General features: G+C 44.2%; 1 protein-coding gene across 1 annotated transcript in view; it reads left to right on the forward strand.

Moving 5' to 3' along the window:
* The window catches only part of LOC109886128 (B-cell receptor CD22), a 38,841-nt gene that overhangs the window by 19,195 nt on the left and 2,915 nt on the right, over positions 1-16,731 (forward strand). Inside the window, exons 8-10 of the mRNA XM_031808514.1 lie at positions 664-948; positions 2,236-2,323; positions 11,629-11,698. Of these exons, the coding sequence (XP_031664374.1) occupies positions 664-948; positions 2,236-2,323; positions 11,629-11,698 (443 nt within the window). The remainder of the gene's footprint in view (positions 1-663; positions 949-2,235; positions 2,324-11,628; positions 11,699-16,731) is intronic.

The raw sequence follows: 16,731 nt of genomic DNA on the forward strand, positions 1-16,731 counted from the left end.
TCACGCTCTGCAATTTCACCGGATGTTGTTTGAGACAGTGGATTACTAAACAAAAAGAGCTAACAAAACTGAGGTTTTTGATATAAAGAGGGACTTTATCAAACAAAACGAACATTTATTGGGTAACTGGGGTCGTGTGAGTGCAACCATATGAAGATCATCAATGGTAAGTGATACATTTTCTCTCTATTTCTGACTTTTGTAGCTCCTCTACTTGGCTGGTTACTGTTTGTAATGTTTTGTGAGCTGGGCTCTGTCCTCAGATAATCGCATGGTAGGCTTTCCCCGTAAAGTCTTTTTGAAATCTGACACTGTGGTTGGATTAACAAGAATTTAATCTTTAAACCGATGTGTAACACTTGTATGTTTTAGGCATTATTAGAATGAGTATTTCTGTTTTTTAATTTGGCGCTCTGCAATTTCACTGGCTGTTGACCAGGTGTTCCGCTAGCGCTACCCTGGTTGGTAGATTTTGGGAAAGTTATCACATTGTTGTAACCCTAGATGTTATTGTTTTTTCTCCTCAATCAAACATTTGCTCGTTAGCAATGAATTAAACAGTATGATTTATCAAAGTTTCATAAACTATAAAATAAGGATGAAGGTCAAACTTGAATAGAAAATGTTAATTCCTCTCCTTGTTCTTCTGTCTCTTCTTTCTAGTTGCTCCTCAGATCTCATCCTCCTCTCGCTGCCTCCACTCCGGATCTCAGGTCAGCTGTACCTGTGACAGCCACGCTAACCCCGCCCCCTTGGTGCAGTGGCGTCTGTCTGGCCGACATGTCAATCATTCCACAGCCACGGCCATCAGGGAGGAGCCTCTGGGCAGAATTGGCCTCAGGAGCATTCTGACCATCCGTCAATCACAAGAAGACACGCCCACTGCACTTTGCCTCAGCTCCAACTCTCAGGGCTCTGCCAGTCTGCAGCTTTGTGTCACCTCCACAGGTAAGACACACCTCCACAGGTAAGACACACCTCCACAGGTAAGACACACCTCCACAGGTAAGACACACCTCCACAAGTAAGACACACCTCCGCAAGTAAGACACACCTCCATAGGTAAGACACACCTCCACAGGTAAGACACACCTCCATAGGTAAGACACACCTCCACAAGTAAGACACACCTCCATTGGTAAGACACACCTCTACAAGTAAGACACACCTCTACAAGTAAGACACACCTCCATAAGTAAGACACACCTCCACAGGTAAGACACACCTCCACAAGTAAGACAAACATCCACAAGTAAGACACACCTCCATAGGTAAGACACACCTTCACAAGTAAGACACACCTCCATAGGTAAGACACACCTTCACAAGTAAGACATACCTTCACAAGTAAGACTATACTTCCAAATATAAGACACACCTTCACCGGTAAGACACACCTGGGTAGGTAAAGGGTCAGGTGAGAGATAAATAGGGACAGCTCCAACTGTCAGGACTCTGCCAGGCTGCAACTCTGTGCCACCTCCACAGGTAAGACACACCTGGGTAGGTAAAGGGTCAGGTGAGAGATAAATAGGGACAGCTCCAACTGTCAGGACTCTGCCAGGCTGCAACTCTGTGCCACCTCCACAGGTAAGACACACCTGGGTAGGTAAAGGGTCAGGTGAGAGATAAATAGGGACAGCTCCAACTGTCAGGACTCTGCCAGGCTGCAACTCTGTGCCACCTCCACAGGTAAGACACACCTGGGTAGGTAAAGGGTCAGGTGAGAGATAAATAGGGACAGCTCCAACTGTCAGGACTCTGCCAGGCTGCAACTCTGTGCCACCTCCACAGGTAAGACACACCTGGGTAGGTAAAGGGTCAGGTGAGAGATAAATAGGGACAGCTCCAACTGTCAGGACTCTGCCAGGCTGCAACTCTGTGCCACCTCCACAGGTAAGACACACCTAGGTAGGTAAAGGGTCAGGTGAGAGATAAATAGGGACAGCTCCAACTGTCAGGACTCTGCCAGGCTGCAACTCTGTAGCACATCCACACATAAGAGGAACAGTTAAAACACACCTGGACAGGTGAGAAAGACAGATGGAGCTGAAGTGGAACAGAAACCTCTGAGGAAGGATAGCTTAGACAGTTCCACGTCAACAGGTAACACACCTGGACAGGTAATGAGAGAGAGATGGGGACAAGGGAAAAGAGCTGAAGAGGAACAGACAGAAACAAGTGAGAGAGAGCTGGTCTCCCGGTCTCTTTCATGTCTCATCCTTCTGACCGTAGGTTACCAGATGCTGTCTCTGTTGGTGGGAGCTGGGGCAGGTGCTGCTGGGATGCTGTTGCTGTGCGTCGTAACATGTATCATTGCCAGGTCAGTCATACATCCCTCATACCGTGCTGCTGAGTTTATTTTATTTTTAATATTTTTTTATTTCACCTTTATTTAACCAGGTAGGCTAGTTGAGAACACCTTTATTTAACCAGGTAGGCTAGTTGAGAACACCTTTTTTTAACCAGGTAGGCTAGTTGAGAACAAGTTCTCATTTGCAACTGCGACCTGGCCAAGATAAAGCATAGCAGTGTGAGCAGACAACAAAGAGTTACACATGGAGTAAACAATTAACAAGTCAATAACACAGTAGAAACCAAAGGGGGAGTCTATATACAATGTGTGCAAAAGGCATGAGGAGGTAGGCAAATAATTACAATTTTGCAGATTAACACTGGAGTGATGAATGATCAGATGGTCATGTACAGGTAGAGATATTGGTGTGCAAAAGAGCAGAAAAGTAAATAAATAAAAACAGTATGGGGATGAGGTAGGTGAAAAAGGGTGGGCTATTTACCAATAGACTATGTACAGCTGCAGCGATCGGTTAGCTGCTCAGATAGCAGATGTTTGAAGTTGGTGAGGGAGATAAAAGTCTCCAACTTCAGCGATTTTTGCAATTCGTTCCAGTCACAGGCAGCAGAGTACTGGAACGAAAGGCGGCCAAATGAGGTGTTGGCTTTAGGGATGATCAGTGAGATACACCTGCTGGAGCGCGTGCTACGGATGGGTGTTGCCATCGTGACCAGTGAGCTGAGATAAGGCGGAGCTTTACCTAGCATGGACTTGTAGATGACCTGGAGCCAGTGGGTCTGGCGACGAATATGTAGCGAGGGCCAGCCGACTAGAGCATACAAGTCGCAGTGGTGGGTGGTATAAGGTGCTTTAGTGACGAAACGGATGGCACTGTGATAAACTGTGTAAGAACACTGTTCATAACATTATCCTGTTCAGTATTTGGCATCAGACATCAGTCCAACATCAGTTTATATTTCAGATTTATTGTAAGTACATTTTTGTGGTTTTGTGGTTATCCAGACATGAATGATATATGGTAAACACAGGAGACTGATCTATGGTTGTAAACACAGGAGACTGATCTATGGTAAACACAGGAGACTGATCTATGGTAAACACAGGAGACTGATCTATGGTAAACACAGGAGACTGATCTATGGTAAACACAGGAGACTGATCTATGGTAAACACAGGAGACTGATCTATGGTAAACACAGGAGACTGATCTATGGTGGTAAACACAGGAGACTGATCTATGGTAAACACAGGAGACTGATCTATGGTTGTAAACACAGGAGACTGATCTATGGTAAACACAGGAGACTGATCTATGGTAAACACAGGAGACTGATCTATGGTTGTAAACACAGGAGACTGATCTATGGTTGTAAACACAGGAGACTGATCTATGGTTGTAAACACAGGAGACTGATCTATGGTTGTAAACACAGGAGACTGATCTATGGTTGTAAACACAGGAGACTGATCTATGGTTGTAAACACAGGAGACTGATCTATGGTAAACACAGGAGCCTGATCTATGGTAAACACAGGAGACTGATCTATGGTAAACACAGGAGACTGATCTATGGTAAACACAGGAGACTGATCTATGGTAAACACAGGAGACTGATCTATGGTAAACACAGGAGACTGATCTATGGTTGTAAACACAGGAGACTGATCTATGGTGGTAAACACAGGAGACTGATCTATGGTTGTAAACACAGGAGACTGATCTATGGTTGTAAACACAGGAGACTGATCTATGGTTGTAAACACAGGAGTCTGATCTATGGTTGTAAACACAGGAGACTGATCTATGGTTGTAAACACAGGAGTCTGATCTATGGTTGTAAACACAGGAGACTGATCTATGGTTGTAAACACAGGAGACTGATCTATGGTTGTAAACACAGGAGACTGATCTATGGTTGTAAACACAGGAGACTGATCTATGGTTGTAAACACAGGAGACTGATCTATGGTTGTAAACACAGGAGACTGATCTATGGTTGTAAACGCAGGAGACTGATCTATGGTTGTAAACACAGGAGACTGATCTATAGTTGTAAACACAGGAGACTGATCTATGGTTGTAAACACAGGAGACTGATCTATGGTTGTAAACACAGGAGACTGATCTATGGTTGTACACACAGGAGACTGATCTATGGTTGTAAACACAGGAGACTGATCTATGGTTGTAAACACAGGAGACTGATCTATGGTTGTAAACACAGGAGACTGATCTATGGTTGTAAACACAGGAGACTGATATATGGTTGTAAACACAGGAGACTGATCTATGGTTGTAAACACAGGAGACTGATCTATGGTTGTAAACACAGGAGCCTGATCTATGGTTGTAAACACAGGAGACTGATCTATGGTTGTAAACACAGGAGACGGATCTATGGTTGTAAACACAGTAGACTGATCTATGGTTGTAAACACAGGAGACTGATCTATGGTTGTAAACACAGGAGCCTGATCTATGGTTGTAAACACAGGAGACTGATCTATGGTTGTAAACACAGGAGACTGATCTATGGTTGTAAACACAGGAGACTGATATATGGTTGTAAACACAGGAGACTGATCTATGGTTGTAAACACAGGAGACTGATATATGGTTGTAAACACAGGAGACTGATCTATGGTTGTAAACACAGGAGACTGATCTATGGTTGTAAACACAGGAGACTGATATATGGTTGTAAACACAGGAGACTGATCTATGGTTGTAAACACAGGAGACTGATCTATGGTTGTAAACACAGGAGCCTGATCTATGTTTGTAAACACAGGAGACTGATCTATGGTTGTAAACACAGGAGACTGATCTATGGTTGTAAACACAGTAGACTGATCTATGGTTGTAAACACAGGAGACTGATGTATGGTTGTAAACACAGGAGCCTGATGTATGGTTGTACACACAGGAGACTGATCTATGGTTGTACACACAGGAGACTGACATATGGTTGTACACACAGGAGACTGACATATGGTTGTACACACAGGAGACTGACATATGGTTGTACACACAGGAGACTGATCTATGGTTGTAAACACAGGAGACTGATATATGGTTGTAAACACAGGGGACTGATCTATGGTTGTAAACACAGGAGACTGATCTATGGTTGTAAACACAGAAGACTGATCTATGGTTGTAAACACAGGAGCCTGATATATGGTTGTAAACACAGGAGCCTGATCTATGGTTGTAAACACAGGAGACTGATCTATGGTGGTAAACACAGGAGACTGATCTATGGTGGTAAACACAGGAGACTGATCTATGGTGGTAAACACAGGAGACTGATCTATGGTGGTAAACACAGGAGACTGATCTATGGTTGTAAACACAGGAGACTGATCTATGGTTGTAAACACAGGAGACTGATCTATGGTTGTAAACACAGGAGACTGATCTATGGTTGTAAACACAGGAGACTGATCTATGGTTGTAAACACAGGAGACTGATCTATGGTTGTAAACACAGGAGACTGATCTATGGTTGTAAACACAGGAGACTGATCTATGGTTGTAAACACAGGAGACTGATCTATGGTTGTAAACACAGGAGACTGATCTATAGTTGTAAACACAGGAGACTGATCTATGGTTGTAAACACAGGAGACTGATCTATGGTTGTAAACACAGGAGACTGATCTATGGTTGTAAACACAGGAGACTGATCTATGGTTGTACACACAGGAGACTGATCTATGGTTGTAAACACAGGAGACTGATCTATGGTTGTAAACACAGGAGACTGATCTATGGTTGTAAACACAGGAGCCTGATCTATGGTTGTAAACACAGGAGCCTGGTGTATGGTTGTAAACACAGGAGACTGATCTATGGTTGTAAACACAGGAGACTGATCTATGGTTGTAAACACAGGAGACTGATCTATGGTTGTAAACACAGGGGACTGATATATGGTTGTAAACACAGGAGACTGATATATGGTGGTAAACACAGGAGACTGATCTATGGTTGTAAACACAGGAGACTGATCTATGGTTGTAAACACAGGAGACTGATCTATGGTTGTAAACACAGGAGCCTGATATATGGTTGTAAACACAGGAGACTGATCTATGGTGGTAAACACAGGAGACTGATATATGGTTGTAAACACAGGAGACTGATATATGGTTGTAAACACAGGAGGCTGACATATGATAAACACAGGAGACTGATCTATGGTTGTAAACACAGGAGCCTGATGTATGGTTGTAAACACAGGAGCCTGATGTATGGTTGTACACACAGGAGACTGATCTATGGTTGTACACACAGGAGACTGACATATGGTTGTACACACAGGAGACTGACATATGGTTGTACACACAGGAGACTGATCTATGGTTGTAAACACAGGAGACTGATATATGGTTGTAAACACAGGAGACTGATATATGGTTGTAAACACAGGAGACTGATCTATGGTTGTAAACACAGGAGCCTGATGTATGGTTGTAAACACAGGAGCCTGATGTATGGTTGTAAACACAGGAGCCTGATGTATGGTTGTACACACAGGAGACTGATCTATGGTTGTAAACACAGGAGCCTGATGTATGGTTGTAAACACAGGAGCCTGATGTATGGTTGTACACACAGGAGACTGATCTATGGTTGTACACACAGGAGATTGACATATGGTTGTACACACAGGAGCCTGACATATGGTTGTACACACAGGAGACTGACATATGGTTGTACACACAGGAGACTGATCTATGGTTGTAAACACAGGAGACTGATATATGGTTGTAAACACAGGGGACTGATCTATGGTTGTAAACACAGGAGACTGATCTATGGTTGTAAACACAGAAGACTGATCTATGGTTGTAAACACAGGAGCCTGATATATGGTTGTAAACACAGGAGACTGATCTATGGTTGTAAACACAGGAGACTGATCTATGGTGGTAAACACAGGAGACTGATCTATGGTGGTAAACACAGGAGACTGATCTATGGTGGTAAACACAGGAGACTGATCTATGGTGGTAAACACAGGAGACTGATCTATGGTTGTAAACACAGGAGACTGATCTATGGTTGTAAACACAGGAGACTGATCTATGGTTGTAAACACAGGAGACTGATCTATGGTTGTAAACACAGGAGACTGATCTATGGTTGTACACACAGGAGACTGATCTATGGTTGTAAACACAGGAGTCTGATCTATGGTTGTAAACACAGTAGACTGATATATGGTTGTAAACACAGGAGACTGATCTATAGTTGTAAACACAGGAGACTGATCTATGGTTGTAAACACAGGAGACTGATCTATGGTTGTAAACACAGGAGACTGATATATGGTTGTAAACACAGGAGCCTGATCTATGGTGGTAAACACAGGAGACTGATATATGGTGGTAAACACAGGAGACTGATCTATGGTAAACACAGGAGACTGATCTATGGTGGTAAACACAGGAGCCTGATCTATGGTTGTAAACACAGGAGACTGATGTATGGTGGTAAACACAGGAGACTGATCTATGGTTGTAAACACAGGAGACTGATCTATGGTTGTAAACACAGGAGACTGATCTATGGTTGTACACACAGGAGACTGATCTATGGTTGTACACACAGGAGACTGACATATGGTTGTACACACAGGAGACTGATCTATGGTTGTAAACACAGGAGACTGATATATGGTTGTAAACACAGGGGACTGATCTATGGTTGTAAACACAGGAGACTGATCTATGGTTGTAAACACAGAAGACTGATCTATGGTTGTAAACACAGGAGCCTGATATATGGTTGTAAACACAGGAGACTGATCTATGGTTGTAAACACAGGAGACTGATCTATGGTGGTAAGCACAGGAGACTGATCTATGGTGGTAAACACAGGAGACTGATCTATGGTGGTAAACACAGGAGACTGATCTATGGTGGTAAACACAGGAGACTGATCTATGGTTGTAAACACAGGAGACTGATCTATGGTTGTAAACACAGGAGACTGATCTATGGTTGTAAACACAGGAGACTGATCTATGGTTGTAAACACAGGAGACTGATCTATGGTTGTACACACAGGAGACTGATCTATGGTTGTAAACACAGGAGTCTGATCTATGGTTGTAAACACAGGAGACTGATATATGGTTGTAAACACAGGAGACTGATCTATGGTTGTAAACACAGGAGACTGATCTATAGTTGTAAACACAGGAGACTGATCTATGGTTGTAAACACAGGAGACTGATCTATGGTTGTAAACACAGGAGACTGATATATGGTTGTAAACACAGGAGACTGATCTATGGTGGTAAACACAGGAGACTGATATATGGTGGTAAACACAGGAGACTGATCCATGGTAAACACAGGAGACTGATCTATGGTGGTAAACACAGGAGACTGATCTATGGTTGTAAACACAGGAGACTGATGTATGGTGGTAAACACAGGAGACTGATCTATGGTTGTAAACACAGGAGACTGATCTATGGTTGTAAACACAGGAGACTGATCTATGGTTGTAAACACAGGAGCCTGATCTATGGTTGTAAACACAGGAGACTGATCTATGGTTGTAAACACAGGAGACTGATCTATGGTTGTAAACACAGGAGACTGATCTATGGTTGTAAACACAGGAGACTGATCTATGGTTGTAAACACAGGAGACTGATCTATGGTTGTAAACACAGGAGACTGATCTATGGTTGTAAACACAGGAGACTGATCTATGGTTGTAAACACAGGAGACTGATCTATGGTTGTAAACACAGGAGACTGATCTATGGTTGTAAACGCAGGAGACTGATCTATGGTTGTAAACACAGGAGACTGATCTATAGTTGTAAACACAGGAGACTGATCTATGGTTGTAAACACAGGAGACTGATCTATGGTTGTAAACACAGGAGACTGATCTATGGTTGTACACACAGGAGACTGATCTATGGTTGTAAACACAGGAGACTGATCTATGGTTGTAAACACAGGAGGCTGATCTATGGTTGTAAACACAGGAGACTGATATATGGTTGTAAACACAGGAGACTGATCTATGGTTGTAAACACAGGAGACTGATCTATGGTTGTAAACACAGGAGCCTGATCTATGGTTGTAAACACAGGAGACTGATCTATGGTTGTAAACACAGGAGACTGATCTATGGTTGTAAACACAGGAGCCTGATCTATGGTTGTAAACACAGGAGCCTAGTGTATGGTTGTAAACACAGGAGACTGATCTATGGTTGTAAACACAGGAGACTGATCTATGGTTGTAAACACAGGAGACTGATCTATGGTTGTAAACACAGGGGACTGATATATGGTTGTAAACACAGGAGACTGATATATGGTGGTAAACACAGGAGACTGATCTATGGTTGTAAACACAGGAGCCTGATATATGGTTGTAAACACAGGAGGCTGACATATGATAAACACAGGAGACTGATCTATGGTTGTAAACACAGGAGCCTGATGTATGGTTGTAAACACAGGAGCCTGATGTATGGTTGTACACACAGGAGACTGATCTATGGTTGTACACACAGGAGACTGACATATCGTTGTACACACAGGAGACTGACATATGGTTGTACACACAGGAGACTGATCTATGGTTGTAAACACAGGAGACTGATATATGGTTGTAAACACAGGAGACGGATCTATGGTTGTAAACACAGGAGACTGATCTATGGTTGTAAACACAGGAGACTGATCTATGGTTGTAAACACAGGAGCCTGATCTATGGTTGTAAACACAGGAGACTGATCTATGGTTGTAAACACAGGAGACTGATCTATGGTTGTAAACACAGGAGACTGATCTATGGTTGTAAACACAGGAGACTGATCTATGGTTGTAAACACAGGAGACTGATCTATGGTTGTAAACACAGGAGACTGATCTATGGTTGTAAACACAGGAGACTGATCTATGGTTGTAAACACAGGAGACTGATCTATGGTTGTAAACACAGGAGACTGATCTATGGTTGTAAACGCAGGAGACTGATCTATGGTTGTAAACACAGGAGACTGATCTATAGTTGTACACACAGGAGACTGATCTATGGTTGTAAACACAGGAGACTGATCTATGGTTGTAAACACAGGAGGCTGATCTATGGTTGTAAACACAGGAGACTGATATATGGTTGTAAACACAGGAGACTGATCTATGGTTGTAAACACAGGAGACTGATCTATGGTTGTAAACACAGGAGCCTGATCTATGGTTGTAAACACAGGAGACTGATCTATGGTTGTAAACACAGGAGACTGATCTATGGTTGTAAACACAGGAGCCTGATCTATGGTTGTAAACACAGGAGCCTAGTGTATGGTTGTAAACACAGGAGACTGATCTATGGTTGTAAACACAGGAGACTGATCTATGGTTGTAAACACAGGAGACTGATCTATGGTTGTAAACACAGGGGACTGATATATGGTTGTAAACACAGGAGACTGATATATGGTGGTAAACACAGGAGACTGATCTATGGTTGTAAACACAGGAGCCTGATATATGGTTGTAAACACAGGAGACTGATATATGGTGGTAAACACAGGAGACTGACATATGGTTGTAAACACAGGAGACTGATCTATGGTTGTAAACACAGGAGGCTGACATATGATAAACACAGGAGACTGATCTATGGTTGTAAACACAGGAGCCTGATGTATGGTTGTAAACACAGGAGCCTGATGTATGGTTGTACACACAGGAGACTGATCTATGGTTGTACACACAGGAGACTGACATATGGTTGTACACACAGGAGACTGACATATGGTTGTACACACAGGAGACTGATCTATGGTTGTAAACACAGGAGACTGATATATGGTTGTAAACACAGGAGACTGATATATGGTTGTAAACACAGGAGACTGATCTATGGTTGTAAACACAGGAGCCTGATGTATGGTTGTAAACACAGGAGCCTGATGTATGGTTGTAAACACAGGAGCCTGATGTATGGTTGTACACACAGGAGACTGATCTATGGTTGTAAACACAGGAGCCTGATGTATGGTTGTAAACACAGGAGCCTGATGTATGGTTGTACACACAGGAGACTGATCTATGGTTGTACACACAGGAGACTGACATATGGTTGTACACACAGGAGACTGACATATGGTTGTACACACAGGAGACTGACATATGGTTGTACACACAGGAGACTGATCTATGGTTGTAAACACAGGAGACTGATATATGGTTGTAAACACAGGAGACTGACATATGGTTGTAAACACAGGAGACTGATCTATGGTTGTACACACAGGAGATTGCATGCCAAGACAACCTGGGATCTGAAACCGGAGGACATAACAGAGCTCATACTAACTGACTGGGTAAGTGTCAGTACACACACACACACACACACACACACACACACACACACACACACACACACACACACACACCCAAACACCCAAACACACACACACACACCCAAACACACACACACACCCAAACACACACACACACACACACACACAGAGAGAGACACACACACACAGAGAGAGACACACACACACACACACACACACACACACACACACACACACACACACACACACAGAGACACACACACACACACACACACACACACACACACACACCCAAACACACACACACCCACCCTTCCTGTATCCTCCCCAACCTATCCTGTTTACTACCCTGTTTTATGCCTCTCTCCTTGTCTGATACCTCTCTCAACACAGCCTGGTCTGATTGACTTTGTGTGGTACCTCTCTCAACACAGCCTGGTCTGATTGACTTTGTCTGGTACCTCTCAACACAGCCTGATCTGATTGACTTTGTGTGGTACCTCTCTCAACACAGCCTGATCTGATTGACTTTGTCTGATTGACTTTGTCTGATACCTCTCTCAACACAGCCTGGTCTGATTGACTTTGTGTGGTACCTCTCTCAACACAGCCTGGTCTGATTGACTTTGTGTGGTACCTCTCTCAACACAGCCTGATCTGATTGACTTTGTCTGATTGACTTTGTCTGATACCTCTCTCAACACAGCCTGATCTGATTGACTTTGTCTGATACCTCTCTCAACACAGCCTGGTCTGATTGACTTTGTCTGGTACCTCTCTCAACACAGCCTGGTCTGATTGACTTTGTGTGGTACCTCTCTCAACACAGCCTGGTCTGATTGACTTTGTGTGGTACCTCTCTCAACACAGCCTGATCTGATTGACTTTGTCTGATTGACTTTGTCTGATACCTCTCTCAACACAGCCTGGTCTGATTGACTTTGTGTGGTACCTCTCTCAACACAGCCTGGTCTGATTGACTTTGTCTGGTACCTCTCTCAACACAGCCTGATCTGATTGACTTTGTGTGGTACCTCTCTCAACACAGCCTGATCTGATTGACTTTGTGTGGTACCTCTCTCAACACAGCCTGATCTGATTGACTTTGTCTGATTGACTTTGTCTGATACCTCTCTCAACACAGCCTGATCTGATTGACTTTGTGTGGTACCTCTCTCAACACAGCCTGATCTGATTGACTTTGTCTGATTGACTTTGTCTGATACCTCTCTCAACACAGCCTGGTCTGATTGACTTTGTGTGGTACCTCTCTCAACACAGCCTGGTCTGATTGACTTTGTGTGGTACCTCTCTCAACACAGCCTGATCTGATTGACTTTGTCTGATTGACTTTGTCTGATACCTCTCTCAACACAGCCTGATCTGATTGACTTTGTCTGATACCTCTCTCAACACAGCCTGGTCTGATTGACTTTGTCTGGTACCTCTCTCAACACAGCCTGGTCTGATTGACTTTGTGTGGTACCTCTCTCAACACAGCCTGGTCTGATTGACTTTGTGTGGTACCTCTCTCAACACAGCCTGATCTGATTGACTTTGTCTGATTGACTTTGTCTGATACCTCTCTCAACACAGCCTGGTCTGATTGACTTTGTCTGGTACCTCTCTCAACACAGCCTGATCTGATTGACTTTGTGTGGTACCTCTCTCAACACAGCCTGATCTGATTGACTTTGTGTGGTACCTCTCTCAACACAGCCTGGTCTGATTGACTTTGTGTGGTACCTCTCTCAACACAGCCTGATCTGATTGACTTTGTCTGATTGACTTTGTCTGATACCTCTCTCAACACAGCCTGATCTGATTGACTTTGTGTGGTACCTCTCTCAACACAGCCTGGTCTGATTGACTTTGTGTGGTACCTCTCTCTCAACACAGCCTGGTCTGATTGACTTTGTGTGGTACCTCTCTCAACACAGCCTGATCTGATTGACTTTGTCTGGTACCTCTCTCAACACAGCCTGATCTGATTGACTTTGTCTGATTGACTTTGTCTGATACCTCTCTCAACACAGCCTGGTCTGATTGACTTTGTGTGGTACCTCTCTCAACACAGCCTGGTCTGATTGACTTTGTGTGGTACCTCTCTCAACACAGCCTGGTCTGATTGACTTTGTCTGGTACCTCTCTCAACACAGCCTGGTCTGATTGACTTTGTCTGGTACCTCTCTCAACACAGCCTGATATGATTGACTTTGTGTGGTACCTCTCTCAACACAGCCTGGTCTGATTGACTTTGTCTGGTACCTCTCTCAACACAGCCTGATCTGATTGACTTTGTCTGGTACCTCTCTCAACACAGCCTGATATGATTGACTTTGTCTGGTACCTCTCTCAACACAGCCTGATCTGATTGACTTTGTGTGGTACCTCTCTCAACACAGCCTGGTCTGATTGACTTTGTGTGGTACCTCTCTCAACACAGCCTGGTCTGATTGACTTTGTCTGGTACCTCTCTCAACACAGCCTGATATGATTGGCTTTGTGTGGTACCTCTCTCAACACAGCCTGGTCTGATTGACTTTGTCTGGTACCTCTCTCAACATAGCCTGATCTGATTGTCTGATTGACTTTGTCTGGTACCTCTCTCAACACAGCCTGATATGATTGACTTTGTCTGGTACCTCTCTCAACACAGCCTGATATAATTGACTTTGTCTGGTACCACTCTCAACACAGCCTGATATAATTGACTTTGTGTGGTACCTCTCTCAACACAGCCTGATCTGATTGACTTTGTGTGGTACGTCTCTCAACACAGCCTGATCTGATTGACTTTGTCTGGCTGTAGAAGTACAGTACCTGTATTTGTATATAGTTCCGTAAACTCTCTCACATACAGGCTGCCTTGGAAGCATAAGGAATAATGGACACCACCCAGGAAACGAACGACGGAGAAACATTAACAGTGGGTGACTTGATGAGAAAAGTGAATCTAACTGCGCATCCCATTATTCTACGTGCTCTGTTTACTGAGTGGTGTCCATCACCGGCTTCATGCTCCGTTTACTGAGTGGTGTCCATCACCGGCTTCATGCTCCGTTTACTGAGTGGTGTCCATCACCGGCTTCATGCTCTGTTTACTACTGAGTGGTGTCCATCACCGGCTTCATGCTCCGTTTACTGAGTGGTGTCCATCACCGGCTTCATGCTCTGTTTACTACTGAGTGGTGTCCATCACCGGCTTCATGCTCTGTTTACTACTGAGTGGTGTCCATCACCGGCTTTGTGCTCCGTTTACTGAGTGGTGTCCATCACCGGCTTCATGCTCTGTTTACTACTGAGTGGTGTCCATCACCGGCTTCATGCTCTGTTTACTACTGAGTGGTGTCCATCACCGGCTTCATGCTCTGTTTACTACTGAGTGGTGTCCATCACCGGCTTTGTGCTCCGTTTACTACTGAGTGGTGTCCATCACCGGCTTCATGCTCTGTTTACTGAGTGGTGTCCATCACCGGCTTCATGCTCCGTTTACTGAGTGGTGTCCATCACCGGCTTCATGCTCCGTTTACTGAGTGGTGTCCATCACCGGCTTCATGCTCCGTTTACTGAGTGGTGTCCATCACCGGCTTCATGCTCCGTTTACTGAGTGGTGTCCATCACCGGCTTCGTGCTCCGTTTACTGAGTGGTGTCCATCACCGGCTTTGTGCTCCGTTCACTGAGTGGTGTCCATCACCGGCTTTGTGCTCCGTTTACTGAGTGGTGTCCATCACCGGCTTTGTGCTCCGTTCACTGAGTGGTGTCCATCACCGGCTTTGTGCTCCGTTCACTGAGTGGTGTCCATCACCGGCTTTGTGCTCCGTTTACTGAGTGGTGTCCATCACCGGCTTTGTGCTCCGTTCACTGAGTGGTGTCCATCACCGGCTTCATGCTCCGTTCACTGAGTGGTGTCCATCACCGGCTTTGTGCTCCTTCCAGTCCATAGACTACCCTTTGTTGAAAGATGACCTTACACCAACTCTCTCCACCTTACACCAACTCTCTCCACCTTATACCAACATTCTCCACCTTATACCAACTCTCTCCACCTTACAACAACTCTCTCCACCTTATACCAACTCTCTCTCCACCTTATACCAACTCTCTCCATACCTTATACCAACTCCACACACCTTATACCAACTCTCTCTCCACCTTATACCAACTCTCTCTCCACCTTCTACCAACTCTCTCCTCACCTTATACCAACTCTCTCTCCACCTTATACCAACTCTCTCTCCACACCTTATACCAACTCTCTCTCCACCTTATACCAACTCTCCACACCTTATACCAACTCTCTCTCTACCTTATACCAACTCTCTCCACACCTTATACCAACTCTCTCTCCACCTTATACCAAATCTCTCTCCACCTTATACCAAATCTCTCTCCACCTTATACCAACTCCCTCCACACCTTATACCAACTCTCTCTCCACCTTATACCAACTCTCTCCACACCTTATACCAACTCTCTCTCCACACCTTATACCAACTCTCTCTCCACCGTATAGCAACTCTCTCTCCACCTTATACCAACTCTCTCTCCACCGTATACCAACTCTCTCTCCACCTTATACCAACTCTCTCCACACCTTATACCAACTCTCTCCACACCTTATACCAACTCTCTCCACACCTTATACCAACTCTCTCCACCTTATACCAACTCTCTCTCCACCTTATACCAACTATCTCTCCACACCTTATACCAACTCTCTCCACCTTATACCAACTCTCTCTCCACCTTATACCAACTCTCTCTCCACCTTATACCAACTCTCTCTCCACCTTATACCAACTCTCTCCACCTTATACCAACTCTCTCTCCACCTTATACCAACTCTCTCTCCACCTTATACCAACTCTCTCTCCACCTTATACCAACTCTCTCTCCACCTTATACCAACTCTCTCTCCACCTTATACCAACTCTCTCTCCACCTTATACCAACTCTCTCTCCACCTTATACCAACTCTCTCTCCACCTTATACCAACTCTCTCCACCTTATACCAACTCTCTCTCCACCTTATACCAACTCTCTCTCCAC

Source organism: Oncorhynchus kisutch, linkage group LG28, assembly GCF_002021735.2.
Source record: "Oncorhynchus kisutch isolate 150728-3 linkage group LG28, Okis_V2, whole genome shotgun sequence".
Lineage (NCBI taxonomy): Eukaryota > Metazoa > Chordata > Actinopteri > Salmoniformes > Salmonidae > Oncorhynchus > Oncorhynchus kisutch.